General features: G+C 40.8%; 2 protein-coding genes across 7 annotated transcripts in view; one reads left to right on the top strand and one right to left on the bottom strand.

The window, feature by feature from the left end:
• Positions 1-163: 163 nt before the first annotated feature.
• On the bottom strand, positions 164-3,191 carry neflb (neurofilament light chain b). 2 transcript variants are annotated; one of them, XM_035641027.2, is made up of 4 exons: positions 1,804-3,191; positions 1,481-1,605; positions 981-1,375; positions 164-877 (listed from the first exon to the last, which is right to left on the bottom strand). In XM_035641027.2, exons 1-4 carry the CDS (start codon positions 2,938-2,940, stop codon positions 687-689), a joined length of 1,848 nt encoding a protein of 615 aa, XP_035496920.2. In that variant the 5' UTR covers positions 2,941-3,191; the 3' UTR covers positions 164-686. The 2 variants fall into 2 exon arrangements, with proteins under 2 accessions (XP_035496920.2, XP_035496921.2); XM_035641028.2 differs by having other exon boundaries at positions 742-881.
• Positions 3,192-4,086: 895 nt separating this feature from the next.
• cabin1 (calcineurin binding protein 1) overlaps positions 4,087-27,168 on the top strand; it is a 39,088-nt gene continuing 16,006 nt past the window's right edge. Inside the window, exons 1-31 of one of the 5 annotated variants that reach the window (XM_035641021.2) lie at positions 4,087-4,269; positions 4,818-4,870; positions 5,029-5,121; positions 5,222-5,335; positions 5,953-6,087; positions 6,240-6,420; positions 6,530-6,659; positions 6,772-6,921; positions 7,215-7,519; positions 7,628-7,805; positions 7,897-8,030; positions 8,125-8,342; positions 8,905-8,977; positions 9,496-9,683; positions 9,812-9,949; positions 10,212-10,400; positions 10,504-10,746; positions 10,870-11,023; positions 11,120-11,235; positions 11,476-11,637; positions 12,434-12,640; positions 13,417-13,562; positions 13,693-13,954; positions 14,203-14,373; positions 15,167-15,256; positions 15,374-15,534; positions 15,630-15,727; positions 18,106-18,171; positions 18,850-19,029; positions 19,615-20,012; positions 21,835-21,948. In XM_035641021.2, coding sequence (XP_035496914.1) covers positions 4,868-4,870; positions 5,029-5,121; positions 5,222-5,335; positions 5,953-6,087; positions 6,240-6,420; positions 6,530-6,659; positions 6,772-6,921; positions 7,215-7,519; positions 7,628-7,805; positions 7,897-8,030; positions 8,125-8,342; positions 8,905-8,977; positions 9,496-9,683; positions 9,812-9,949; positions 10,212-10,400; positions 10,504-10,746; positions 10,870-11,023; positions 11,120-11,235; positions 11,476-11,637; positions 12,434-12,640; positions 13,417-13,562; positions 13,693-13,954; positions 14,203-14,373; positions 15,167-15,256; positions 15,374-15,534; positions 15,630-15,727; positions 18,106-18,171; positions 18,850-19,029; positions 19,615-20,012; positions 21,835-21,948 — 4,797 coding nt within the window. In that variant the 5' untranslated portion in view covers positions 4,087-4,269; positions 4,818-4,867. Of the gene's footprint in view, positions 4,270-4,817; positions 4,871-5,028; positions 5,122-5,221; positions 5,336-5,952; positions 6,088-6,239; positions 6,421-6,529; positions 6,660-6,771; positions 6,922-7,214; positions 7,520-7,627; positions 7,806-7,896; positions 8,031-8,124; positions 8,343-8,904; positions 8,978-9,495; positions 9,684-9,811; positions 9,950-10,211; positions 10,401-10,503; positions 10,747-10,869; positions 11,024-11,119; positions 11,236-11,475; positions 11,638-12,433; positions 12,641-13,416; positions 13,563-13,692; positions 13,955-14,202; positions 14,374-15,166; positions 15,257-15,373; positions 15,535-15,629; positions 15,842-18,105; positions 18,172-18,849; positions 19,030-19,614; positions 20,013-21,834; positions 21,949-27,168 lie in introns of all 5 variants that reach the window. The other 4 variants (XM_035641018.2, XM_035641019.2, XM_035641022.2 and 1 more) reach the window with 4 other exon arrangements.

Here is a 27,168-nt window from a genome sequence, read left to right as displayed (position 1 = left end):
AGATTTACAACCTACAGGCTCTTTGGCTGCCATTTACTTTTTCCCATTAACCCCCATTAACATTCTGTTGAGGAAAGATTTTTTCTTTTTTTTCCTTTTGTGCAACCTTGGATGAAAAATCTCTACACATGCTTGTGTAAATGAATCACAGAGACATTGAATATCATTTTCTGCTACTGTCTTTATTTGTCCTAAATTTTACTTACTTAATTGCAAATGTTCCTGTTTGTACATGCCAATGAAAAGCCTGGCTCCGGCTCTATAGGTTGACAAGGCTTCAAGGCTTTATTGGGTTCAAGGCAGCACATCATGAACTTAAAGCAAACAGTGGACTTGAAGTAAGGCATTTCAAACTGGATATTGCACACACTTGTACAGGCATGTTTTGGTGGTAGTAAAGCACACAGGTGTTAGCAAACAAATCTCTACAAAGCAGAATTTCCAGTACACACACACACACACGGTCTTCCTCAATAAATCTATTAGCGTTTAAGTTCTTTGCTAATGTGCATGTCTGCTTACATGCTATGTGTTACTCAAATTGATCATACACAGGCTAGGTTCATTTACATTACTCAAGAGATTCTCCTTTGGTTTGAACAGAACAAGCATCTCTGTATAGGGAGCACCGGAGAACTTATAGCTACAGGCTATAGCAGGTGTTATTTTTTTTAAAGCATGTCAATTTAAACATTTTTAATAGTTGTTTTCTCTTTGGCTTCCACCACCTCTTCTTTTTCAGTTTCACCCTCCTCTACCTTATCACCCTCTTCTTCACCCTCTTCCTCTTTCTGCTCAGCATCATCCTCTTCTTGAGGTGGGCTCTCCTCTCCTCCTTGCTCATCGTGTTTTTTTGCTTCATCCTCTGCGTCACCCTCTTTCTTAGCAAAAACATGAGAGATGAAATAAAAGTTTGAATTATTACACACATACACACACACACATCTACAAGCGTCAATTAAACAAATCATCACAGAAACCGTGTTCATCTGCTTCTTCCTCCTCCTCGTCTTGTTTTTCCGCCTCCTTTTCTTCTCCCTGCTCTTCCTCTGCCTCATTTTCCTCCTCTTCTCCCTGCTCCTCTTCCTCCTTCTCTTTCTCTTCCTCTTTCACCTGCTCCTCCCCCTCTTCTTCCTCCTCTTCTTGAGAAGGGCTGGCCTCCGCTTGCTGGGCTTGGCTTGCAGATATTGTCTCCTCTGTGAAAAGTGATGAAGAATACAAGCGGGAGCTCAGGAGGTATGGAGATGCAGAACTCAGCTGAGAACGCATAGACATCTGTGTTCTTCCATAAGCTGGAGCGGCATACATAGCTTGGGAGTAAACAGAGCCTGGGCTTGCCACATTTAAACGGTTCTCTTCTCCTTCAAGGAGCTTCCTAAGGGAATAACACACACATTAAGGAAAATGGTGAATGGTAAGATTATAATACAATAGGCAAAATGAAGGAAAGAAACAAAGATTAATATATTATGCTATTGACCTGTAGGCTGCAATTTCAATATCCAAGGCCATCTTCACATTCAAGAGGTCCTGATAATCTTTCAAGTAGCGAGCCATGTCATTCTTGTTTGCCCTCAACTCATCCTCCAGTTGACTTATTGCATCCTGTATAGAAAAAAATGAAGTGACATATGAGTGGCACATTATGGGCTGAATGCAAATTCTTATTGACCCTGGCAGTCTTACACATCTCAACAGTAAAAAAAAACTTACTTAAATCACATTAAGTCATTTTTTAAATCATAGACGGGAGATAGAATTCCTTTCAGTGTTCCTTTATTTCAGTGTCTTTCTCCACCTCACCTGCAGTGCAGAGATCTCAGCACTCTGTTTTTCCTCCACTTCCTGCAGTTGGTTCTCCAGAGCTTGGTTCATGCCACGGCAGGCGTCAATCTCCAGCATCCTGGCTTTGAGGAGCCGACGGTATTCTCCAGACTCATCTTTGGCATTCTTCACACTCTCAGTGTTGCGAGCAGTGCCTACTGTCATCACATTCATCTTGTTGCAGAACCATTCTTCAGCGGACTGAAGGTTGTGCTGTGCCAGCTTTTCATACTGCACTCGGATGTCACGGAGAGCAGCAGATAGGTCAGGTTTGACAACCTCCATCTCCACCGACACCTCAGTGCTGTACTGTATTTGGGACTGCAGCTCTGCAATCTCACTCTCACAGAGGCGCTTCAGGAAGGTCAGCTCATCCAGCAGGGTATCAACTCTTTTCTCAAGCTCAGCTTGGCTGAGTGTAGCATCATCTGCTCCCTTCCTAGCATCGATGAGCCTGCCATCGGCTTCTGCTCTGCAGAGCACTTCATCCTCAAAGCATTTTTGCAGATTGCTCAGTACATCTTCCATCCCATCCCTGCGATCCTGGGCGGCTTGCTTCTCATGGCGAGCTTCCTCTACAGCAGCATGGAGCTGGCGGATCTCATGCTCATACTGGGCCCGAAGATTGGATGGCTCCGTCTGCCTCTGCCTGAGCAGCAGAAGTTCAGTCTCCAGCAACTTGTTCTGCTGCTCCAGTTCATGGACACGCTCGATGAAACTTGCAAAGCGGTCATTCAGGCCCTGCAGCTCAGCCTTCTCCTGGGTCCTTAATGTTTTGAACTCGGAGCTGACTTGGACTGCTTGCTCAAGGTGTAGGTCCGTGGCAGCTGCAGACACTGGAGCAGAAAGCACAGAGGAGTAGATGGAGCTCCCTCTGGAGTATGCTGGATAGCCTTTGCGTGATGATGGATAGGAAGCAATTGGGGCAGAGTGGCTAGAGTAGGCAGACCTGGATCCAATTCCTCCACCAGCTCCATATCCTGCATTGCGCACCACCACTTTCCTCTTGTAAGTAGAGGGGAAGTAAGGGTCAAAGCCGATGGAAGTCATAGCTTCAGAGAGGGGCTGCTCTGTGTCCAGGAATGTAGCTGGGTTGTCTGCACAGTGAATCTGCATTACTCCGGCTTTTATAGAGCCAGTAATGACTGTGACGTAAGCTATTTTTTCACAGGCATGCTGACAGAAGGAATTGATAATAGGGCCAGCCAGCCAGTATCAGCCAAGGAAAAGATGGGGTGTGGTGAGAATAAGTGCAGGGGTGGAGGAGGCGGGGAAAGGCGATGGAGAAACAAGGGACTGCAACAGACAGGGTCACTGAGGACAAAAACAGTATACTGTTTTTCCTAAAAACTGCAAAAGTTGTTCAATTTGCCACCATAATTCCTGACAAAGTGATAATGTATCTGCCATGTAGCTGTATGATGAAGGAGGGGGAGGTAAAAGATGACACTGTGTTGTGGCATTTTGCATCAACTGTCGTCTGTAAGAAAGTTTATTAATAATAAGGGTATCATGATCTAAATATCCCAATTCAATTCCAAATATAGTTAATGCAAAGAAAATCAGCTACTGATGTAACAGTTTGTATGATCCTGAATGAATAAAATGAATGAAGTATGAATAAAAAAAGACCTCAATTCCAGAGAAAACCGTCTTTTAATTATGGCTATTATAATTAAAGTTTGCCCTCTAGTGGCCATGTGTTTTCTGTGCATGGTAAACAGAAAGATATGACTACTGTACCCTTCCCACACTATTCTTTGAATTAACCCATTTAATTGCATATTTAACCCAATGTCTCATAGACTATATGCAAAAGCCCAGTGTGCTGTAAAAATGGTGTAGAGGATGCTGTTGCATGATTAAACATGTAAAAAAAGAAGTGAAAAAGAAAAGAAAAAGAGTAATAGGCTATTGATTATACATTTATCATTGGAAAAGACCCTATACCTTTCTGACCAGATATTATAACCATAACATTGTGTATATATAACAATACATTATTTTAGGTAATGATTTAAAATCATTTTGACAGAAAAAGGGTTGAATTTCAATTATGTCTAAAGAAAAGAAACCAATCATTACTTAAGGGTGGTTTTATTTAACTGTAACTTAACTTAAATGAATGTACCTTTGGTGGTAAATTACATTTCAGTGCGATGTGTGACAGTGTGGCTTCACTTAACATCATAGCACACGATTGGTCACGATTACACCCACTGACCAATGAGGGATGACTTTATAACTTGGCGGGTAGCAAGTGTCATGCCGTGACGTAAACACTCCCCTACGTTTACAACAACAAAGGATGGTGAATAAATCAAGTTTCAAACTTGCTTTGTGCTTAATTTCCTCTAACGGCCGCAGTGTTTGTGGACTTACCTGGCACGCTGCGCTGATAGTAGCGTAACAAATGCAGTTAAAACGGGGATGAAAGTTTAGTCGGTAAGTCGCGCTTTGCAAAAGTGGTCACCCGGTAACATGGTAGCTAATGCTAGCTACTGTCTGCTATTGTCAGCTAGCTGAGCTAAGTTCAATCTGCTAGCCCGTCAGGAAAATACACTTCCCACCTACTGTCCGAAAATGTGGTTTTATTATTTACCAGTGAGGACGTACACTAGTTCAGCACAGAGTGCAGTATCGTAGAGCTAAGCTAACCATGACGTTTTGAGTGAGATTTGGGTACGATTAGCTTGTCTGTCCCAAGCCCTTCTCCACAACTCCGCGGCACTGCTCGTCTCTCTGCCGAGTCAGGGTTTATTCAGCCCTCAGCTTTCCAAAAACTGAATAAACAACAGAGAGGTTTTTGAATGCGAGGCAGTCGTTCGACTGCCTTTAGTAAATGATAGGGTTTGTAGCAGCCTGGGCCAGTCTTCAGAGGTGGCTTGATTGTGTTCATCCTAAAGATGTTCTCAATTAAAGATATCATCACTTGATTGATGATACCTTCATTTATCTTTCTTTCTTTGCCCGGCTTCCGTTTATTTCTACAGATCCAGTCAAAGTGTATAAGCCGTGACATTGGAAGCTCTGCTGCATTAAAATGGTGAGGCATTTTTATTTCATCATTGAGCACATCCCCTGTAGCTTTTTGTTGTTGTTGTTTCAATACATCTTGTCATTGTGCAGACTGTTCTCCCCTTCCTGACGCACACACCAGCTTGCTTATGGATTTGGCCTCTCTTGCTGCATTGTTCTTTACAGATTCGCATAGCAGCGCTGAACGCTGCTGCGGCAGCTGCAGATGAGTCTCAGGACCCCTTAAGAAGTAGCAAGAGTCAGACGAAAGAAGCTCAGGTACACAGCTTAGAATGAATCAGCAATATGTGGCATCATCAGTGGTGCAGTCATTTTCCCCTGTAATATACATTTGTTGTCTCGTTTTCCCCCCCTACAGGAAGCTGAGGCTTTTGCATTATATCACAAAGCCTTAGATCTTCAAAAACATGACAAGTTTGAGGAGTCCAGCAAGGCCTATCATGAGCTTCTCAAAACACCACTGCTCAAAGAGGTAAAACCCAAAAACTGTTTCTAGTCCTACCATGGCTGGCAAAATATCTTTTTTATTATTGGTTGTGCAGATCACCCATAATACTGTACCTCTTATGTCCTTTTGCATGATATTAAGATCTATGAATCTACTTTACCTTCACAATAAAATTGTTAACATTTGTACCATGTGTCAGACAAATCTTAAACCAGAGAAATGAAAATTCTGATCAGTAGTCATAATTTAGACATTTCTCACACACTGTAGCAGTCCACTGATCACATACGTATTCATTTCAGGAACTGGGGCTGAAATAGTGTTCACATGTGAAGTCACTTGTTTGGGTCTTTGAGAGATAATTAAGAGTGTTTACTCCTGACATTAACTGTCTTAAGTGAATGTTGTGTTGTGCCAAATGTTTTTTCTGTTTTTGCCCATGCTGCAGCCATTTTCTTTGACTATTTTCTTTTGCCAGCGAATTGATATTCAGAATACGCGCTTCACCATTCTCCTTTCTTGTAGCACAAATCCTGCCAGGGAACGGCATGCGTTATCTTTCATATTGCTTGAAGGCCTTAAGATGATTGTGTATTACACTGTATTTGCTTTCAAATCTGATGTTTCCTCCACTATTTTAGGCCATGCCTTCAGATGATCAGAGAGTGGGTCTCAAGCATCCTGGACTCATGTTGAAATACTCTACTTTTAAAAACTTGGCCAGTATGGCTGCATCTCGGGATGATCTGGAGACTGCTATGGAGTTTTATTTGGAGGTAAAAAAACTAAAAACAAATGGTACCTGTTTAATACCCAATTATCATTCTTGCTATTGCACCGCTCGGTGCACCTAAATGCATAATTTTAATGCACAGGACTAACACTGCGGTAAATGTTCATACCATATTCTCTGCTTTTCTTTTCATAGGCTGTTATGTTGGATTCCACTGATGTGAACATGTGGTACAAAATTGGTCAGGTGGCTGTGCGACTGGTGCGCATTCCTCTGGCTCGACATGCCTTCGAGGAGGGATTGCACTGTAACCTGGATCACTGGCCCTGCCTGGACAACCTCATCACTATTCTTTACACACTCAGCGACTATACTTGTATGTAATATATCATCACAAGCTCGTTGTTCTATATCTACTGTCATTACCAGCATGAGAGCTCAAGTATAGAAACATAAGTAACTGTTATCTGTGCATTTTTTTCTAGGCTGTTTGTACTTCATTGCCAAAGCCCTAGAGAAGGATCATTGTTACACTAAAGGCCTGGTGCTGAAGGAGAAGATCTTTGAGGAGCAGCCGTGTCTAAAGAGGGACACAATGCAGATGTTCATGAAATGGTGAAGCTAGCTCACTTTTTATTCCTCCATTTGTGCAGAACGTGAACTCGCTGCAGCTCTATACTTTCACTCCCTTAATGGGCCTTTGTGCTGTGGTGTGGGTTGTTTCCAGCGATATGTCCATTCACTGTGTGGAAGTGGAGGACGAGGAGCGCAAATCCATTGTGGAAGAGGCCCTGGAGATGCGGAAGCGCAGACAGGCTCTTTCTCACTGTGAACCAAAACCTGACCTTGTCCTGGTACAGCCCATCCGCTGCCTCTCGTGAGTGCTGTTAGGTTCCTTTTAATTGTTTAGTTTTTTTTCCTGTCTGGGTAGTATATTTGAAATTATTAGATTGTCACCTTTGAAATGCTAGAAAATACTGAAACAGTTTATACTGTGATGAAATTCTTGTTTGACCTTGACTGACATTGAAGTAATTGTTTTCTGGGATCAATTTTGCGAACCTTTCCTAACATTTACTGCTGAGGTTTTTAACATCTGCTTTCACCCAACAAGATGGTTTGAGCTTATATTAATGAACTGTTGTTTGTTTATTTATTTTCAAATCTCAGATGGAAGCATGTGGGCGAAAGCTTTCTAGCAATGTACCGACATCAGACCACATGTGAGCCACCACGCCCGAGTCTTGGCCGCAAGATTGACTTGTCCGAGTACTCTGACCCAAACTTCCTCCAGAACCTCCCCCAACCCAGCAGTCCTGTCAGTGTGGTCCAGACCACTGTTCTGAGCAGCAGTCCCAGCTCATCCCTGCCACCTGGTGTCCTCGAGCTTGTAATGCTGCCCCAGCCCAGTACTCAACCTCAGATTATCCCCAGTCAGACCACTGTGGAGATCACCACTTCTGCTCCCCCTGTTGGTTAGTTGTTCATAAAAAGAAAAAAAGAAAAGTAATTAGAAGCTTTTTTAGCGATTTAAATGCAAATGTATAACATATTATTTCCTGTATCCTACTGTATTCTCACAGCCACAGCAATGAACATGTCACTGACAGATAAAGTGAAGAAAGCGCCAAAAAGGAAACGGGCGATGGAAGATAGTGGGGAAACAGCCAAGCGACGCTCAGCGCGCGTACGGAACACAAAATGCAAGAAGGAAGAGAAGATTGATTTTCAGGAACTGCTTTTTAAATATCTACCTTCCAGGTAGTTAACATCAAACCTAAAACATAATAAATAAATGCATAGCTCATTGTTGTCATTCAGATTCAAATGCTGTTTTACTGGTTTGTCTTAGGCTGAAGAAGTTTGATCCTGATAACGATGATGAGAGTCTGAGTAATCTTGAGACACAGTGTGATGGGAAGGAGGACATACAGCCGCTACATGGGAGTTGCTTTCCTGTTGACTCCATTGAATACATGGAATCTGGTATGCAGTGCATTGTGGAAATGTATTTACAATACACTGCTGTGCTATGTTGCTGTATCTTTCATATTGAAAAAGTGTATATGTCCCTCTATAGAGCAACAGGATGTCCACAACTTCCTACTCAATAATCTGACCAATGGTGGACTACTGGACCTAATGATGCGCTACCTGAAAGCATTGGGTCAGAAGTTCCTGAAGGAATGGCCTTGGGGGCTGACTGCTGTGGTACTGGAGGTGTATCAGACCTGGAGAAAGCACAGCAGTGGTCTTCCTAACCCTTTGCTCCGAGACTGCAGCAACCAACACATCAAGGTAAGCGACAGGAAAACAGTGTGATTTCTGGATCAAATGCGCAGCCTATGACCCTCTAGCAAATCTGTTTTTACTGTTCCAATCTCCAGATCTATAACACAGGGTCAGTTCTTTTGGGCCAGGGCCCTAAAATTATAGACCCTCATCCTGTGGGTATCATTGTCAAGATGTCAAAATGTATGTTTTATTTTATAAATGTGGAGACGATGTTAATCACAATGTATTTTAAAAAGTGCCATATGGATGGATGGATGGATAGATAGATATTATTATTATAAAGGAAAATATCCTGAACAATCATTATTTAAATAGGTGTATTTTAATGTGATATGAAATGGTAATGCTTGGTTTGGATGTGAATCTTAAAGATTATTTTTGTTGTGTGTTAAAGTCAAAATATTGGTCTTGATAATTCTGATATTTCTAGACCCAATTTGGATCCAGTTTTGGAAAGGTCTTCGGACTCCAGGTCTAATAAATAAATAAATTGTTCATCATAAATGGCCACATATCTTGTACCCACAGTGATGTCTAATAAGTGTTATATCTGCTACATGCACAGGGAATGTTGGCGATGAGCCTCGCCTGTATGGAGTTGCAGTTGGAGCAATGGTTACACAAAAAAGGCAAGACTGGTAAGTACCCCATCATTCATTATTGGATTTTAATGCACTTCAGTATTGCAAAATGGTAAATGGACTGTATTTATATAGAACTTTTCTAGTCATATAGACCACTCAAAGCGCTTTACATGAAAGTCCCATTCACCCATTCACACAGCGCTGCTATTTCTTTTTCTTTCACATTCATACACATTCATACACTGTCGGAAGAGCTGTCAGAGGCAGTTTAGGGTTTAGTGTCAGCATGTGGAAGCGGGGATCGAAACCTCCTTCGGGTTGGTGGTTGAACGACTGACCCACATCCGACCTAGTACTGTGCTGCAATATTTTGAAGAACCAACGGCTGCTGCAAAGATTGTCCATGTGTCATACGCTATGTCACAAGTACCACTGGCAATATTTTAACATGACCTAAATTTGTTAATGGCATTGTTGCTTCTCTTGTTAAAAAAAAAAAAACTTGTGTGAAGAACAGCATGTTTACGCTTGGTTTGTTGTACTTAAAAAAAAAAAAAAAAAAACTTGTCTAGGGTCTCCAAGGAGAAGCAGCTCTGATCCTGGCAATGACACAGCGGACTCAGAATTCCCTGGGCAGCACTTTCAGGGTGATTTATTGCTCCTGGCCTTAGGTTCATCCCAAAGAGACCTGTTTGAGGATGACTGGCTGGATGTCATGGTGCGAGTCTATTGGCTCAAGGCACGATTCTTGGCTCTACAGGTAGGGTGTTGCTCTATCTCTTCTTTTCCCATTTTTTTTATTTTTGGTCAACTTCTTATTTCACAAGATGTTACCACTCGACTCAGCCAGATATGACTTGTGAGTCTGCCTTTCTTGTCTTTTGCCAGGGAGACATGGAGTTGGCCCTGGAGAGCTATGACATCTGTACAGGACTCTTGCAAAGCAAACCAAAGTCTCCTGAAGAGAAACATTACACCATCAACCTGCCTAACCTACGTGTAGATGCAGCAATCTCTGTGGAAGAGGTCAGTGTAACCCTTATTTCCAACATATATAATTATGTTAATTTGATATGAATCTTTTTAAATAACATTTCAGTCCACACTACACTTTAATATCCTACAAAAAAATCCTACAATATACAACTCTCTTGATATTACTCTACATTATTTATTTTTAGCATTATGGTACATTATTTAAATAATCAGTTATGATCAATTCCCTCAAAGGTGTATAGATACTGTGACTTTGGCTTTCACTTTGGGTTCCCTCCATCCCCACTAACAGATCGACAAGAGGTTGAAGTCCTTGGAGCGTTGTCAGTCCTTAGAGGAGATCCAGCGACTCTTTGAGTCTGCAGAGTTTGAGTCCGTTGTGCGTCTGCTGCAGCCCACTCTTAATTATGGCAGCAGGAGCAAACCTTTGGAGTTTGTGAGCTCGACACCAGAGCGGCCTGCTCAGCTAATGTTACTGCAGGTTAGAGATGCTCTGAAGATACTGATTGAGCATGTATATTTTTTGAAATGTGTGATCATGGTTGACACTTGTCACACTCTGACTTTGTAATTATCTGTCCTAGAACTCGCTGTTGAGGCTGCAGGACTACCAGCAGTGTTTTGAGTGCAGTGAGCTGGCTCTGAATGAAGCCCTGCAGCAGCTCATCTCTGCTTCAAACAGCTCCCCCCCAAGTAAGGAGGAGTGGGTCAGCACCATTGGATCACTGCTGGATGGCATTGAGGTCTGCTTTACCAAAGACTCAGAGCTTTTAAGCAATGTCCCCCACTTCTCTAGTATGGCTCGACTGGCAAACAACCTGATTCAGGTTAGGAGAGAGCTTAAGGCAACACAGATTTTCCGAAAGAAACTGTTAAACTGTGATCATAAGAAACTGATTAGCATTTGAGGATTTTTTTAAAGTATTGTGTGCTTGCTGTTATGTTTTCAGCTGATTGATCTCAGCATGAACATTTCCGACGATCCCAAGGAGCCTTATTTCTTCTCTGTCCTGCCTTGGATCACACTGTATCGCATTATCAAACACGAGGAGGCTGCTTTCCACTGTATGCTTCGACAGCATATGTCTGTGGGGGATGATGAAGGTTTGTTGACTTCTTATATTCATGCCTTCATTTTCCGTTGGTGTTTCAGCCATGCTAGTTGTAATAGTGAGTGACTTTATCAAGTCTCATTTCCAGATGACTCAGACACTCCTATGCTGCCATCCTCCCTGATGCTTCTGAACACAGCCCATGAGTATCTGGGCCGACGCACCTTGTGCTGCAGCTCAGACGGTGCCCTCCTCAAGTTCTTTGTAAGTTTGTTTTGTACACATCTGTCTTCAACAGCTGTATTCTGACCAAAGTGATACTCAAATGTACAGCTTGCATAAATGTAATTTCATTTGATATTGACAATAATTACTCTTTATGCCATGATTTTTTTCTTTTAAATGTTTACATGAAGCAGCTGTAGACCTTCCTATGTTCTTTTATGTTAGTGAAACTCAATGAATTCGTTGCACACAAAGCTTCATTCTTATGTTTTGCTGTAGGTTCGAGTTCTGGAAAAAGAGTTTGCAGGCTCTTCCAGCAATGACACTCAGCCCTACAAAGAGGAGTTGGAGATGGCACTGGAGCAGTGCTTCTTCTGCCTATTTGCTTACCCCAGTAAGAAGAGCAAGGCCCGCTACCTTGAGGACCACTCATCTCCACAGGTCAAACACTCAGATGCTTCTTAATGTCTGCCTTGTAGTGCCTTTAATTTATTTATTGTACCTTCTAATCAGACGTTAATACATTTATTTGCATAAAACAAAGGTCAATCTCACCTAATCTTGCTTGGCCTATTTTTAACCAATATATTATTTAAATGAAAATGTAAAACAAAACCACTCCAAATGTGGCTGAGCTGGTGTTTAGATAAAACCAAACAATGGTGACTTAGCGTTCATTTACTGAGGGAGAAATGTGAACAATTTCAGATAAATAGCATTGCCACATACTTTTCCATTACGCAATTCTCCTTTTCATTCAGTATTTGTTGTTCTCTTCTTGCTCTGCCTTTTGGAGCCTTTCATTTTTTCTTCAGAAAACTAAAAAATATTTTTGTTAATCTAGAATTTGTTCACTTAGGAGCTAATTAGACAGCAAGGATGATGTATAAACAACTACATTTTATCTGGATTTAAAAAATTAAATCCTAACACTTTTAATATCATGAGAATTTAACTACTTGAGTGACTCACAGTACTGGGAAGTTTTGTGTTTTTATATAAACTTTTTTATATTTTTGTAATGCATGTGTCCAGCCACCAGGTGGGTGTCACTCCCATAGTTGTGTGTCAATGCATTTAGATGAGTGACATTCAGTGGTACAAGTTACCACAGAGAAAGAGAAGAGACCTCAGGAGACCTTGTTACCAGTAATTTGTTTTGGCGCTGTGTTGTTACGCACAAACACAATGTACTGTGACACTCATATTTCCTGTGGCATTAATCTGTGTTTTGCAGGTTGAGCTTCTGTGGAGTGACGCTCTGTTCATGTTCCAGTATTTCAAACCAAAGTCCCTGCCCGAGTTTGACAGCTATAAAACAAGCACAGTGTCTGCGGAGTTGGCTAATCTGCTCAGGAGGTTTGCTGGCATCACTCCCCCAAGTGACACTCCCATCCTCACCATGGATGAACTGGCAGCCTACATTGAGGGCATGACAGAAAAGGTCAGTCAGTTAGCCCACACTGAATGTGAGATGCACCAATGAGTCAGATATGCTAAACAGTTTCCTTATTTTCATGCAGTTTCCATGTCTCTGCGCCGGCGACAGTCATGGCCGGAGATTGGGGTTGTCCGTGTTTCTTAACGCATGATAGGGTTGGACTGATGGCTGACAGTCATCACAATGTAGAGCATCATGATCCCCTATTAATCAAACCAATTAATGTTTTGATTTAGGTGCAAACAGCAAAAATATTTTGAATGCCTCTAAATCAAATCATTATTTGTATCACAACAGAGGATTAAAATTAACCTATAGTGCAAATTCTCCCTTGTCTGCTTTACCTTTTGTAAACATAATTCCCAATTTTTATATTATTAGTCCTTTGAACCATGTTGTTCTATTATGTCCGTCTCTTTGTCAATCCGTTTCCTGTTACAACAAGGATGAACTCATTAAAATTTGGTGATCAAAGATCAAATCTTCAAGTCACTGTGACCGCTTTTGGACACAATTGAAGAAAACATTTATTTCAATGTTTATTATGACAAAATACTCTTAATACCTTTTTAATGATTTTCCAAATCTTCACTATATATATCTCATGAGTCTGGACCGACATTGGATGTAAACTTGACTTGTTGGCAGAGGCACACAAATGCTAGGCGGTGATACTAGTAGAAGTCTCGCTTCACCTTTATGTCACCTTTAACTTCATTTGTAAATTTGAACTGGGAATTATGACTGTTAGAGAAGTGTTGAATTTTTATTTCTTTAAGGCCCCATGCCTTCCTGAGGGTAGCGTTCCGGCTCCTCCAATCATTGATGAGATCTACTACCTGCTGGCCGATTACCATTTCAAGAACAAGGAGCAGTCCAAGGCCATCAAGTTCTATATGCATGACATCTGTGTGTGTCCCAACAGGTAGCTCATTTATCTACATTAGTGCCAATTTTAGCAAATATTCATGGTCATGTGTAGGGTTTGATTTCTTGTTTTTTACAATAATACATCAAGTCCAGTGACATCACCAGAGCCGTGTGTCTTTCCTCAGGTTTGACTCCTGGGCCGGTATGGCTTTAGCTAGGGCCAGTCGTATCCAGGACAAGCTCAACTCCAATGAGCTAAAGAGTGACGTTCCTATATGGAAACACTCCCAGGCGGTGCTTAACTGCTTCAAAAGGGCCCTGGAGATAGACTGCTCCAACCTGTCCCTGTGGATCGAGTATGGTACCATATCATATTCACTGCATTCATTTGCTTCGCGGCAGCTCAAGCAGTGGTGCAATGAGCTCCCCCCAGATGTGGTAAAACAGGTGAGAAGCACTGTTTACATGCAGGGAGATATCTGGTTCCTCATCTGTATTTCCTGTCAGTTTATGTTAACTTTTTTTTTTCCATTTGAGCTAAACAGATGTCACGTCCTGTCACTTTTGCTTGTTATGTATGTGAAATTGTTGTAGAGTCAATTAATCTGTCGCCTTGAGCTAAATTACTCATGAAGTGTCCACTGTGTGTTTGTGTGTGTATATATATGTGCGCGTATGTGTGCGTGTTGTTTCAGATGGAAGAAAGGAGAGACTCCATGTTAGAGACGGCGTCCCAGTGTTTCCAGGGTGCGTCCCGTTGTGAAGGTGACAGTGATGAAGAAGAGTGGCTCATTCACTACATGCTCGGGAAAATAGCAGAGAAACGCAAACAGCCTCCAGTGGAATATCTACAGCTTTACAAAAAGGTACACAGCTGTGTAGACTTAGGCTACACATTTGTCTTAGAAAGCCAGTCATTAATTAATCTTTCATAATGAACTTTGGTGTTGACGTGTTCATTTATTCTGGCAGCAAGTAAATCAGTCTATTCATAAGTATGTTGACTGAGTCCTGTGTTAACTGTTTGAAAGGTGATTTACAAAACACAACTCTAACACAATACACATAATGCAATAAGATGCACATTATGTCTTTGATTTTCAAATGAATCCCTTTCCTTAGGGTTGGACTATTTATTAACCAAGGAGTGCATATGTTTTCTGCACACTATAGTTTTTAATTATTTGAACATTTTCTTTAATAAAACCAGATATTTTCTCTGCATGGACCCAAATCTATAGGAGTCATTGAAGTCAATGAGGAAAAGTTGAACATATTTGTTATGGTGAAAACCAGGGAAATATAGACCTTACTTGAACATATTGATTGCAGATGATTATAGCTCTACCTCAAGGTTGTTTAATAATCCACCTACAGAAACAAGACTACTGCCCTTCCACCTTTTGTAAGATGTTTTTATCCTTATGTATTGCGTTAGTCATAGCTCTGTTGTTCTGATTAGATCAGTGGAGGCAGGTGAGCCTCTATGAAACACAGTGTCAACAGATAATGAGGGGGAAGTGTGAACGTGGTGAACCTTGATGTCGGCATATAACGCTGCATTCTTCTTCCTTATCACATTCAATTGTTCCATTTAACTAGTTTAGGACTTCATTTATGATGATTGTGATGATTTATTGACTCCTTTCTCTTTTATAGGCAGCCCACTATCTTCATGAGGAAGCTGCAAGGTATCCCCGGAAAATCCATTACCATAATCCTCCTGACCTGGCGATGGAGGCCCTGGAGGTAAACTACCTGTGGCTATTAGCTCAAATAGTCTCTAGTTGCATTCAATCTTAATGACATTAATGACATCTTCCACACTTGTGGACCATTACATTACTTCTTCTAACTTTCTTTTAGTTGCATTTTCGCTTGAGTGCCACAATCCTCAAACTGCTAGAGGCTGTTGAGCCTGATCTGGAACATGAGCTCTTGTTCAATTTGCTGGTTGAGGCAGCTACTGGGCCGTTTGCGAAGGGGGAAGAAAAGAGCATGCCAAGCATGCCGAGGTCCAGTGAAAAGTAAGCTTTGTAAATATAACCCAACAAGAGCTATGAAAATCATTAGATTTTGTTTCCAAACATTCCTGTTCAACACTGTTCTTGGTTCATTGCAGGGAGAAACCCCCTTCCATGATGGATGAAGACTTTAATTGCTCGTCTGTTTGCATAGGGAACTTCCTCAGCTCCTCCCTTCCATCAGTTACCACCCCAGGTCTGACATGCCCCCCTTTCGTGGCCACGCCGTTTGACCACGATTACGCCAAACGCAAAACACTTCGACGGCAGCAGTGGCAGCAGCAGCGGCATGAGGAGCAGCAGGCTGATGGTACAGTCCCAGTCCTAGACACTGTCCCTGGGGTTTGGCTCTTTGATCTTTCTGTACTGGGACAGGAAGCACACTGGGGAGTGTACCCAATTGCTAATCGCCCTGCTTAATGGCTTCAGTTTCAGTAACAATGATCCCCATGCACTGGGCGAATGGGATGTGGTGAAATGGGCAATATGGCTACTGATTATTTGACTATATAACTATGGCTGAGAAAACGGCAGTGTTGACACAAACGGTTTAAAAATTTTGTTTTGCAGAGTGCGTGTGTGTGTTTCACTGCTTTGTTGCTGGTCATATTTTCTTTCCTTACAATCATCTTGCCTCTCCTTGTATTTTACACTTATGGCTTTGTTGTAATTTCCTTATATGGTCATGTGGACATCTGTGAAGTATTGCGGGCTTGTATTTTTTTCAGCCTCAATTAGCTGCTCTTAATCTGTATCACACCAAAAAAAATTGGTGAGAATTCTTAGTGATCCTGATTTTTGCTACAGTGTGCTACAGTGTATTAAGCTCAGCTTGTGTTGGTTTTATTGGTTACTTACAAGAGACCTCTGTGTATGGCATAATACAAGAGAACAGAGGAGAACAAATATCGAGCCACACACAAGCACAAACTTGCATCATAAACAACCCTAGAAATCTCTAAAAAAGATTCAGAATTTACTCTTTAAATTAAATTAAATTCAATTAAATTAATTCAGTTAATTTATATGGTGTTAGGTGATACACGGTGATCTTTCCAAGTTCAGTAGTAGGCTCAGTTATAGCAGGAAAAGATCACATTAGGTCTGTCTGAAAGCAGTAAAGTCCTGATGATTTGATAACACAGATCGGACACTAGTTCTCGTTCAAACTGTTCAGAACAGTGTGAGTTCTCTTTATGAAAGTTCTGATAAACAGGAATGTTTTCAGTGTTAAACAACCCACAGAGAACTGTGTATTTTTCTCATAATGCTGGATGTGAAAATATAAAAATGTGTTTTTTTGAAAATTAGACTGGATAGTTGCGTGCAGTATTGTGCTGGATGTACATGATTGCTTACATTAATGTACGTCCAGTACAGTGGGTACAAAGAAAATTAAAGGTGACCTTTTTGATCCATGCACATCAACAATCTTTTATTTAAGCTGCTGTTGTTGCTGCGGTGTTGGATTCATAACTGTTTTTGTTTAAATTTCTCAGAATACACTTAAAAGAATTAACCAAGAAAAAATTCCATATTGCCGTAATGATTTTTGGAGAAAAGAGTCCTGGCCATTCTTTCCATATGACAAAAGCCGTGACATCCGATCACCCACCCCCATGTGTCATGTTTAACTTGATTGCCCAAATAACGCAGCCATATTGCCCATGTTGCCAGTTTTGTCACCCTTTCCAGATTCCTTCCTTCCTACCTACCTACCTACCTGCCTGCTACCTCTTTGTCTGCTTGCTTTAACCACCTGCTTTGCCATTTATATGCATGTAGTTCTAATGGGGTGAATGTCTTCATGACTGGACAAAGTCTGTCCTTTATCACAATCTACTAAATTGTCTGGTGTATCATGTGGTCGCATTTTATTTGACTTTTGTGTGGGCTTAATTTGACAACACGTCAAAGATGGAGATATTCCCAAATCTCGCCTGAATCATGTGTTTGCTGCTTTCCACTAACTGGATGTAATTTCCAATTACGGCCAATTAGTGAGAAAATGTCAAGTCAGGAAGAATGTGGCTGGCCTATTACTGGTATAAGACTGCAATAAGAAAATACCCCACCATGCACATGTTTGCTTGTTGGTGTCTAATCTCTGGCTTGAGTCCTGCTTAAAGCACATCAAAGTGGTAAGACTGTAGGACTGGATTCAGACATGCATTTATAATAATCTTCAGCGAAAATGCCCCTTTTATGATTTGTTCATCTGCAACCGAGGACATCAGGCAGTGGGCAACACAAGAAGGAGCTCTAGGATTTTATTCACTGATCATATCAGAGTATACTCTTAATTTTCAGGCTTCAGAGGGTAACATTGAAACTTAACTGAAGACCATCAGAATGATACCAAAACACATGCACTGCACATTTTGTTTGGTCTTACAGAAAGAAATGTCTGTCTGAATCGGGTTCTACAATTTTCGGGAGTGGCATTAAATCTGTACTCCTCTGTCAAGAAAAGTAAATGATTTTTTTTAAGGCAATTGCAAATTTCTTTAACAAGTTTGGAGGTGCAGTTTTGCTTGATAATATTTTAAAACCAGCTCCCCATATCTCCAACAGCCTCACCAGAGTTTGACCATGATTACTGCCTGCCCAGGTCTTCAATGTGGCTGGCTTCCCTGAATGGTACTGATCTTCAAACCCACCAGACTCTTTAAGAGGCTCTGTTTTGAATCCAAAAGGAAGTGTATTCCAGTAGGAAGCAGTGAATACACAGTTGCTAATTTACACAAATCTTACAGTACCATAGTAACTTTGCTGTGAACACACGATTGTGAATCTTTTGAAATGTCCCATGTGTGCATTATATTCTGAAAAAGCAAAAGCTTTTTTTATTTTGAATTCCCTGCCAGGGACTAATTAATATTTGCTGATGCTGCACAACATGGCAATTAAGAGGATTGCTGGCATTTTGGTTTTGGACCACTTACTTAAACAAGTCATATTTCCTTTAATAGCACTGAGTCATTATTAAAGCACTAATACACACAGACTCACCCCATACCCCCACAGCCCAAAGGGCCTACACAGAATGCTGTTAAACTAAGTATACTGTTACACATATGATAATGATATAAAATACGATAATTGGTTAAAATGTACCCTTTAACTTAACTGATATCTCAATTTAGTGACCAATGAGAGATTATCCCACCCCAAAATTGAATTTTTGGCATGTAAACCCCACTTTTTTTGGCAAGAATATTGTTTTTATTCACAATGTCCAGAAATCTATAGGTTATTTGTCTCTTTCTGCAGCCATGTAATTGACAGCATGACCCATGTTGTCTTTTGTTTCGGCAGAGCGGAGTCAGGACAGTGAGGTGGTGATGCTCTCTGACTCAAACTCCACCCAGGATGCCTTCACAGATCCCACCAGCTCACAAGACAGCAGCCACAAACCTGCCTCTGGGAAAGTTAGTTCAGTGTCATCAGAAAGTACAACCCCTGTGAAGGACGGGCAGCACACATCTGAGGACACAGGTACATAGGGGTTCAAATAATGAATATTTTCTCGCTGTAGTTACCTACATCGTTGCGTCCTTTGTGCTCAGGGTGATCGATCATATGACGGTATGGACAAAATTATTTTAAATCTGTGCAAAATGAAATAATCAGAAGTGGTGTCTTTACATGCTCCACATAAAAATCAGCAAATCTCAACATTGAATTCAAATCTCCATCACTGTTTTTTTATATTTTATTTTGAAGGTAGATATCTTATGTTCAGCGATTGCAATTGATTCGGGTGGTAACCCAGTATCAACACATACAATTGTAGAGACTCTGCAGTCCTACCAATTCATCTTTTCCCCCACAAAATGGATAAATGTTCTGCTTCCATTTCTGTCCTCACACATGATCTGCCTGAGTTTGTAACTGTACAAGTTGGCTTGCACACTTTCTACTCTTCCATTGGTCAAGAGCTGCTCTATCCTAAGCTGTAATGTGTACTGTGGATTGCACAAGCTCCAGATACTATAGCTACAGTTAATTTCATGAACTGCCATTTGAACCTGTCTTTGCCTTTTTCAAGTCCTAAATTCTTCAACTTGAATCTGACTTCAGCATCACGTGGAGAGCATACATGCATCCAGACCGAAGAGAAGGTTATCCAAGAAGTAGTAGAAGCTATGGTGGTGACGCTCCCCGAGGCTTCAGCCCCCAAGGTCTCTGTGGACCCCTGTCCTCATCCTCTTCCTGTCCCAGCCACCCCTCCTCCGAAGCCAGTCCCCTCTCAACAGGCCACTCCTGAGACCCCGGCCAGTGAGGGGAAGAGGAAGCCAGAGCCCCCTCCTGAGGTGATGGAGGTGCCCAAGGCCCTGCCTGCAGAACGTGCTGACCAGAGGCGGATGCTGGTGGAAATGTGTGTCCGTGCTCTCTTCCTATGCCTCAGCCGCTTCCCTCAGCATTACAAGAGCCTCTATCGCCTTGCCTTCTTCTACACTAACAGCAAGATGCATCAGGTCTGTCCACCCAAAGTGATAGTTATAGTCCATTCTCTTTGCATTTCAAAGGTCAAGTCATCCATTACATCCAAGCCATACAGCTATAATCAGTATCTCCTGCTATCTGCCATTAATGGAGACTTTTATAGAGGATCAATCTGACTGAAAATTTCCCACAATTCTCTCAGCAGTCACATGAACCTTTTGCTTTGACTATTTTGTTTACAGGTTTATCAGGGCTGTAATGGCCATTTTGTGTTCCTTCTTGGCTTTTTTTTGCGGACATGTAAGCTGAGGGTTATTCCACTAGTGCACACTAATGCATATTACTGGGAGTCAATATCCACAGAGGTCTCCGCCTCCGAAAATAACAGAACCAATAATTAAAACCAGTAAAACACAACAAAGCAGTTAAAAATCTGTTTTTCTGCAATGCTCTTTGGTTGCACGCAGGACCTCAGGTGGGGTTGCAAGCTGAGCTGCAACTAACATTAGCTTGTTTCTATGCTAGGATTCGTTTGGTGTTCTTCATTCAGGAGATTTTTACCATGATTCAAATTATCCACAGAGATCACCTTCTCCAAAGCAAATGTATAACAATGGTAAAAACACTTTTAAACATTAAAAATATTAAAGTAACAGTGAAAATGAGTGTATCTCCGACACTCTTTTGCAGACACAGGACATCAGAAGGGGCTGGAAAAGGTCTGTTTGCTCAGTTTGTATCTATGAAAACTTAAACTATCCAGTCGTCCGATGATTTAATCCTTCATCTGGTCAAAGATTATAGTGATAAGGTTATAAAAAGTGTTGGTTATCATTAAGAATGTGGTCAGCTTTGTTTAATTTCGGCCATCTGACCGACAGCCGGCGGTTATGGAAAACTGCAGTGATGCATGAGTTTCTGAAATAGCCTGTGCTGGCTGTAAGGCTCTGTGGGCAGAGGTATGTGTGGGTGGTAGCACAGTGCTCTCAGCCAGTTTGGCACTGGGATGTTGTGTTGAGCTTTACTGTGGTAGCATCCTTCTGTCAGCACTGACAAACCTTTTAATATCAGCTTTTGTCTCAACTCTACTCTATAGTGGTGAATTGGGTATGGAGAGGTCCTAGCTCTATTATGTTTTGTTCTTTTGACCCCAGAGTTTCTCCTGTGAAGCATCATGGGTTTTACGGCTCCCAGCAGTGGTGGTTTTATTCTATATTAAATTCTATTAGCAATTATTAGCACCAAGATCATTAATTCTGGTGTGATAATTTACTTCAGACTCACTTAAATGTAGAGTAATGTTTGATTGAGGCTCACACCGTTGGTAAGGTTTCTTAGTTTGAGCCTCCAGTGGAGCTTTCAGCAGTCTGTCTGAATTAAAGCAAATGCATTCTTGCAGAGACTTGATGACACAGTCATTTGATGTGATCCTGTTGCACCTGACACACCGAGCTGTGAAAGCCCCTATGTCCCTTTTATTCCCAGGAAAAAAAATGCTCCACTCACATTTACTGGCCATATTTATCCTCACACAAAACAAAGATGGAGAGAGAGAGCCTGTAATTTCATGCAATAGGCTTGTGGGATTAATAAAGATAACATTAAGTGGTGTAAGCTTGCTATCTTTTGAGAGAGGGCACTGTTACAGATTTGTGAGCCACCACGCTGTGAAAAGGAGTCTGCATTTTTCTGATTGCAAATGGGCATAAAAATACTGCATGCTAAGATCTGTTTATCACTTATGTCAATCTATTCTGATAAAAGAGGGATATCCCCATGTTTTTCTCATTAGGAATTCTGTTGTGCTTACAAGTGTATTTTTTTTTTCATTTATTACATTTTTTTCTGACACAGAACCTACAGTGGGCCCGAGATGTGTTGCTAGGAAGCAGTGTCCCATGGCAACAGCTGAAGCACATGCCAGCACAAGGACTTTTCTGTGAAAGAAACAAGACAAACCTGTTCAATGTAAGTTAGAGTTCATTATACACACATATTTTCTTGCTTTCCATATCATCATGTCACCATATATTTCTTAATGATGTCATCTGTCTTCTCTGGATTTTTTAAAATTCTATTACAGTAACACGCCTTAACATTTTTTATTGTGTGAAAAATGTTTACATCGTGACGCAATCCAGGCATGTCCTGGTGAATGTAGTGGAACATTTTTATTTGTAATCTAATAATGAATGCAACATTTTTAACAACAGTTCAATTGTAATGGCAGCGCAGTAAAATTGAAGGGCATATAAATAGACAGTCAATAGCTATATATAAATCTGAATTTATTTGCTTTAGTCTCAGGTATGTAGTTCAGAAAGATGCATTAAAATATGTGTATCATTCCAGCGGTCTCGGAGCACCTTGGATTTCTTTCTTTCCCGTCACAATTTTTTAATATAAACCTTTAAGGTGGGAAAAAATTGTGCAGAAAGATGATTGATAATTGAATTCAAAAAGCAAAGAAATACACCCATCCCTTCCGTGATCCTTCCGAAACTCCACCCCACCAAAATTCGTGAACCTGTGTTGCCAAGGCAACGACACAATAGCGGAATCCAGAGTATCTTCAACAGCGTGAAAGTGGATCTGTCTCATGCTGACAACATGCACACAAACACTGCATCTCAAACACAAAAACTAGTAAGAGTAAGTTGTTTTAGATTGTTTTACAAAACTACAGTGACAGAAGATAGGATCGCAGGTTTGTAGATAACAAAGTTGGTAGATTTCCAATTATACATCCAATACTATGCTAGCAAACTTGTGATTTAGGTCTTTGTGACATTGAAACTAGGGCTCACTAAGGACACACCTTACATAGCCAGCAACATGCTGATTTATTTCTCACAGAACTTTTGGCTGAATTTCTTTTTTGGTCAGCACCATTCAAACAAGCAAAAAACAAATTGTACTTAAAACTTTTAATTAAATAATAATCAATTAACATAAAAATATGATACTGGAATGTCGTTCAAGGCTAAATAGATACGTAAATATACGCTTAGCAATAGTTGCGTAAGCAATGCTAACATTCAGAGAGGACATGATGGTTCCATAGAAAATAGCTCATCAGCTGCTGACACCTTCCTACCACTATAGCTAACATCACAAAAACTTATCTTGTCAAAATAGAAAGTAAGCTGAATGTCAGTGGGTAAGTAAATTAACGTTACAGACACACAAATATGACAGGGGCAACTGCTTTCCAACTAACCATTTGTAATTCACTGTCACAGACATTAGCAAACAGACTAAAGCAATATTGCACATCAGAAAAATAATTTTACCCATATCCATTTTCTTGCCTTTCAACTCTCTGAGCTCTCTCCACCATAGTCGCACTAGCCATCAAGATTAACGGAACAAATCCTTGTGAGTCGTCATGTCAGTGGATCGTTAATCCTTAAAGTTTTCAAAGCTTTTAGTTTTTTAACCGTCAGTCTCAGGGAGTTGGCCGGTTGCAGCAGTCAAGTCGACGGCTGAATTTTCCAAATTAGCAATATCTGTTGGCATTTGCCAGATTTGGCACTGGCACTTTAACTACATCTCTCCTCTGCTCTTCTTTTCCCTTTGCATGAGCACAAACACCCCCTATGGCTGATTGGCTGGAATGGTGTTGTGTCTTGGTTCGACCCACTGTTTGTGTCCAGTGTACAGAGGGCTGTGTAGAAACTGTGTAGAAAAAATGGACAGAAACGCACACATAGCGAATTGGATTAGAACGTCTTGCTCCACTGTTAAAGTTTAAAGTGATGCAGATCAGCTATAAAGTTACTTGAGGGAATATGCTGTAGCTAACACAAGGCTATGATACCATAGAGTAAGTGTTACTATAGGCAATCTTCAGTTTAACAGAAAAGAAAACATTTGCGCATGTTTTTTTTGTGCACTGCTGTCAGCTCAGTACATGTGTCAGTGAGTTAGTCCAGAAGCAAAGCTGTCACCTGTGTAGGTTGCTGGGTAAGTGTCTTCACGCTGAAGTCATTCTTTTAAACAGTCATTCTGTCTCACCTCTGGCTGCCTGTCAATACTCAGATGTAGAATCATTTTACACCTAGTAGAGGGTTTGGAATTAATATGTTACCTGTGAAGCACTAAAGTGTGTCCATGTGTTGGTGGCAAATGATCTGTCTGTGAATTTACTGTGACTGAACGATTGTCATACTACAATTAGGTTTACGCTTTCCACATATTTTATTTACACAATTCAACCGGATGCAAAAATTCTCAAGTCTTAAATATGGATCACTAGACTTATGTGCAGCTACAAATTGAAGCTGTCAATAGATTACATTTTTTTACTAATTAATCAGACAATTTGCTGTGATTAATCAAGATTAATTGCTTTTTTTCTTCTTAAGACTGAAGTTTGTAATAATGGATATTTAAATGTAAAATTATGGAATTAATGTATAAACTACACAAAGGAAGTATTTAAATTCAAATACTATTGTTTAAAAGTATCTTGTGAGCTGTGATGTTTCAGGCAGTGAGTTCGTCAACCTGGAAACCACAACGACACTTTTCACCAATATTTTCTGCCTTTTCACGCAGGGCTTTTTTTCTGTCATGTTGTGCTGTGTTGTTAATATTGACAGCATTACTTCTTTCCGCTTGAAGCAGACACAGAAATTATCTCACTATTTTATTTGTTCCTTTTGAGATTTGTCAAAGCCTAAATGTGGTCGCTTTATACTACAGAGCAGATTATTCAAGCAGAATGTCAGATTGAGTCAGAACTTCGTATCAGTCAAATATCAGGGCATTTTTTGGCAGCGTGTATAATTATGGACATGTAGGCTGTAGAGTTGCACGCTGACTCCAGCAGGCATTTGATAACAGACTGTAGAAGCGATGTGGGCCAGGTCTGAGCTGGAGGAGAGCTCTGCACCGCTCTGGCTCCCACTGGGTTCTCACAGAGCCCCTTCTGGAGGCAAACCTGCCACCCTGGCATACCAACTGTTGGAGCTTTACTGTTTTCCACCATAGGACAATTCAAACCGATCTAAAAATTTATCAAACATGCTTGTTTAGTTCAGTTTAGAGTTCAGGGCAGTTATAACATCATTAACCCTTTATATGGAGCATTGGTGGATAAGAGCCTTACTGATGTTTTTTTTTCTAATTTAGTGGGATAGAAAGTCATGCGGTTTTTGAAAGGTAGAAGTGGATTTTAAACCAGTACCCCTCAGGCCAGATTTTCTAACCTGTGTACTTAAAACAAGTCACTCTTAAGCTGACAGACGCATTTGGACCACTCATTCACGGTCAGTATTTGATGAATCCATGTTTTGTGTATGAGTGTGTATGACCACACGAGAGCTGCCACAATTTGACAAATTGCGTTGATCACATCAAACTTTTGGCACAACGCACAGCACCTTCATGTCGAGGAGACTTGACTGTCAGCTGAGTGTGCACCTCAGTGAGCCTGTTGGTGAGAGTAAGTTCTCTAATGTAGGTCATGATGCCCTACTTTTTACATCTTGCTTTGGCTGGGTAACATTAACTGGGACCTACGTGAAGTAACCTATATACCGCTGTTAAAATATCATCCAGATTAGGTTGTGTTGCATAATTTATTAATGTGGTTGTTGGCACCGCTACCTAAAAGGAGGGCCAGTTCCCTTTTCACCAATAATAGACTAATAATAGTTATTAAGTGGTATTACAGTAATATCATAATGATGTATATTTACTGAGGTTGATATTTCCAGTCACAGACATGGGATTAATAATTAATATTGACATGACCTGGTACAGTCAATGATATTACTGTTTATTGTAATATTCAGGTAAAAGTGTTTCCTTCTTTTACTGGAGACATTTCTGCTTCATTACTTTTGATGTTTTAAAGAGACAGAAATGACTTTAATACAATACACCTTTTGTAAAAATCAGCAAATATTTCCTCACTTTGTGCCGGAAAAAAATCAGGTTCAGCCATGGCTCTGTAAATCGGAGAAGAAGAAAAAACTGCGTGGGCAGTTTTGCAAACATCACAACAGTTATTACAGTAAAATCACAACAACAACAAAGGGAGAGACAAGCTTTCTCCAACATCGCTTATTGCCCCTTTAAATGCTTGTATATATAAGGCATGTATCTCTGCACCCTGCTTTTTGAATAATGACATTGCTATTTTAGGGTTGCAGGTATATCTTTGTCTAAAAGAGGCCTTGCAGACTCGCAAATTGCAAAATCACCCTTTGTTGTTATGAAGTCATCATTGTGGCTGTCTGATTGTAATGGGATTATTAATACAATTATCACTGGTAACACAATGTTTAGGCTAAATCTAATGTTAGCTGTTATAAGGCTGCCATAATGCTAGCGCAGCTAGCTGCGCAGAACTACTGTTGTATGAAGATGAGGAGTTTCCCGTGTGTTCACTCAGGCACTCACTCATGTCACCTCCTCCCTCTGCCCCCTCCCCATCCCAACACATAGCACACACATACTCTTGCTTACATATTCTTCCTCCCACTCACTCGTTCACTCTTTGCGAAGCTCCAGTGAAAATGAATGTTCTTGCTGCTACATTTAAGACATAAACATAAGTCCTCCTTGTCTTGTAACTTTTCAGAGAACACGTTTTGAACTGATACTGTCTATCCAGAACAAGCGTTAGTGTTTGATTGGAATGCTTGAATGCTACTTTGCTTTTAAATTGGCCTCAGCTGCTTGTTGTATTAAGTTAGGATGGTTTTCAGGGGAACTGGTTGACTTTCATTACTTTTCTCTATTTGATGTCACATTTTTGTAGTTAGTTGTGCAATCTCCTGTAGGTGGCGCTCCCCTTAGGAGAACCTTCGGATTTTTTGGGGGATTATTTTTCTCCATAGGGGTGGCGTATTGGTCCAATTTTGTAAGTTTTCATTTTTGATTTGCATTTTTGAGTTTAACCAGTCAGTATGTTTCTCATACCTCATACATTTTTCAGCAGGTTTTTTTCCTCACTCACAAAACAGGAAGCAGGAATAAAAAGGTGTGTTTTCGTGGTATGTTTATGGTGGTAACCAGCTGGAGAGACACGGGCAGAGTTAAAAGAGAGGGAAGGAAGAAGGTGAGGGCTGTTGAGTTTTAAGGGTTCTTTGTCACTCTTGTTGTGTCGTCCGCTACATTGATTATTTTGAGTTAAGTTTTCAGCCAGTTTTCTTCTGCTCTTGTTCTTTTCCTGTT

This window comes from Scophthalmus maximus, chromosome 19, assembly GCF_022379125.1.
Source record: "Scophthalmus maximus strain ysfricsl-2021 chromosome 19, ASM2237912v1, whole genome shotgun sequence".
NCBI classification, from domain to species: Eukaryota; Metazoa; Chordata; class Actinopteri; order Pleuronectiformes; family Scophthalmidae; genus Scophthalmus; species Scophthalmus maximus.
Note: the sequence above shows the minus strand (reverse complement) of the source record. Positions and strands in the feature narration are given on the sequence as shown.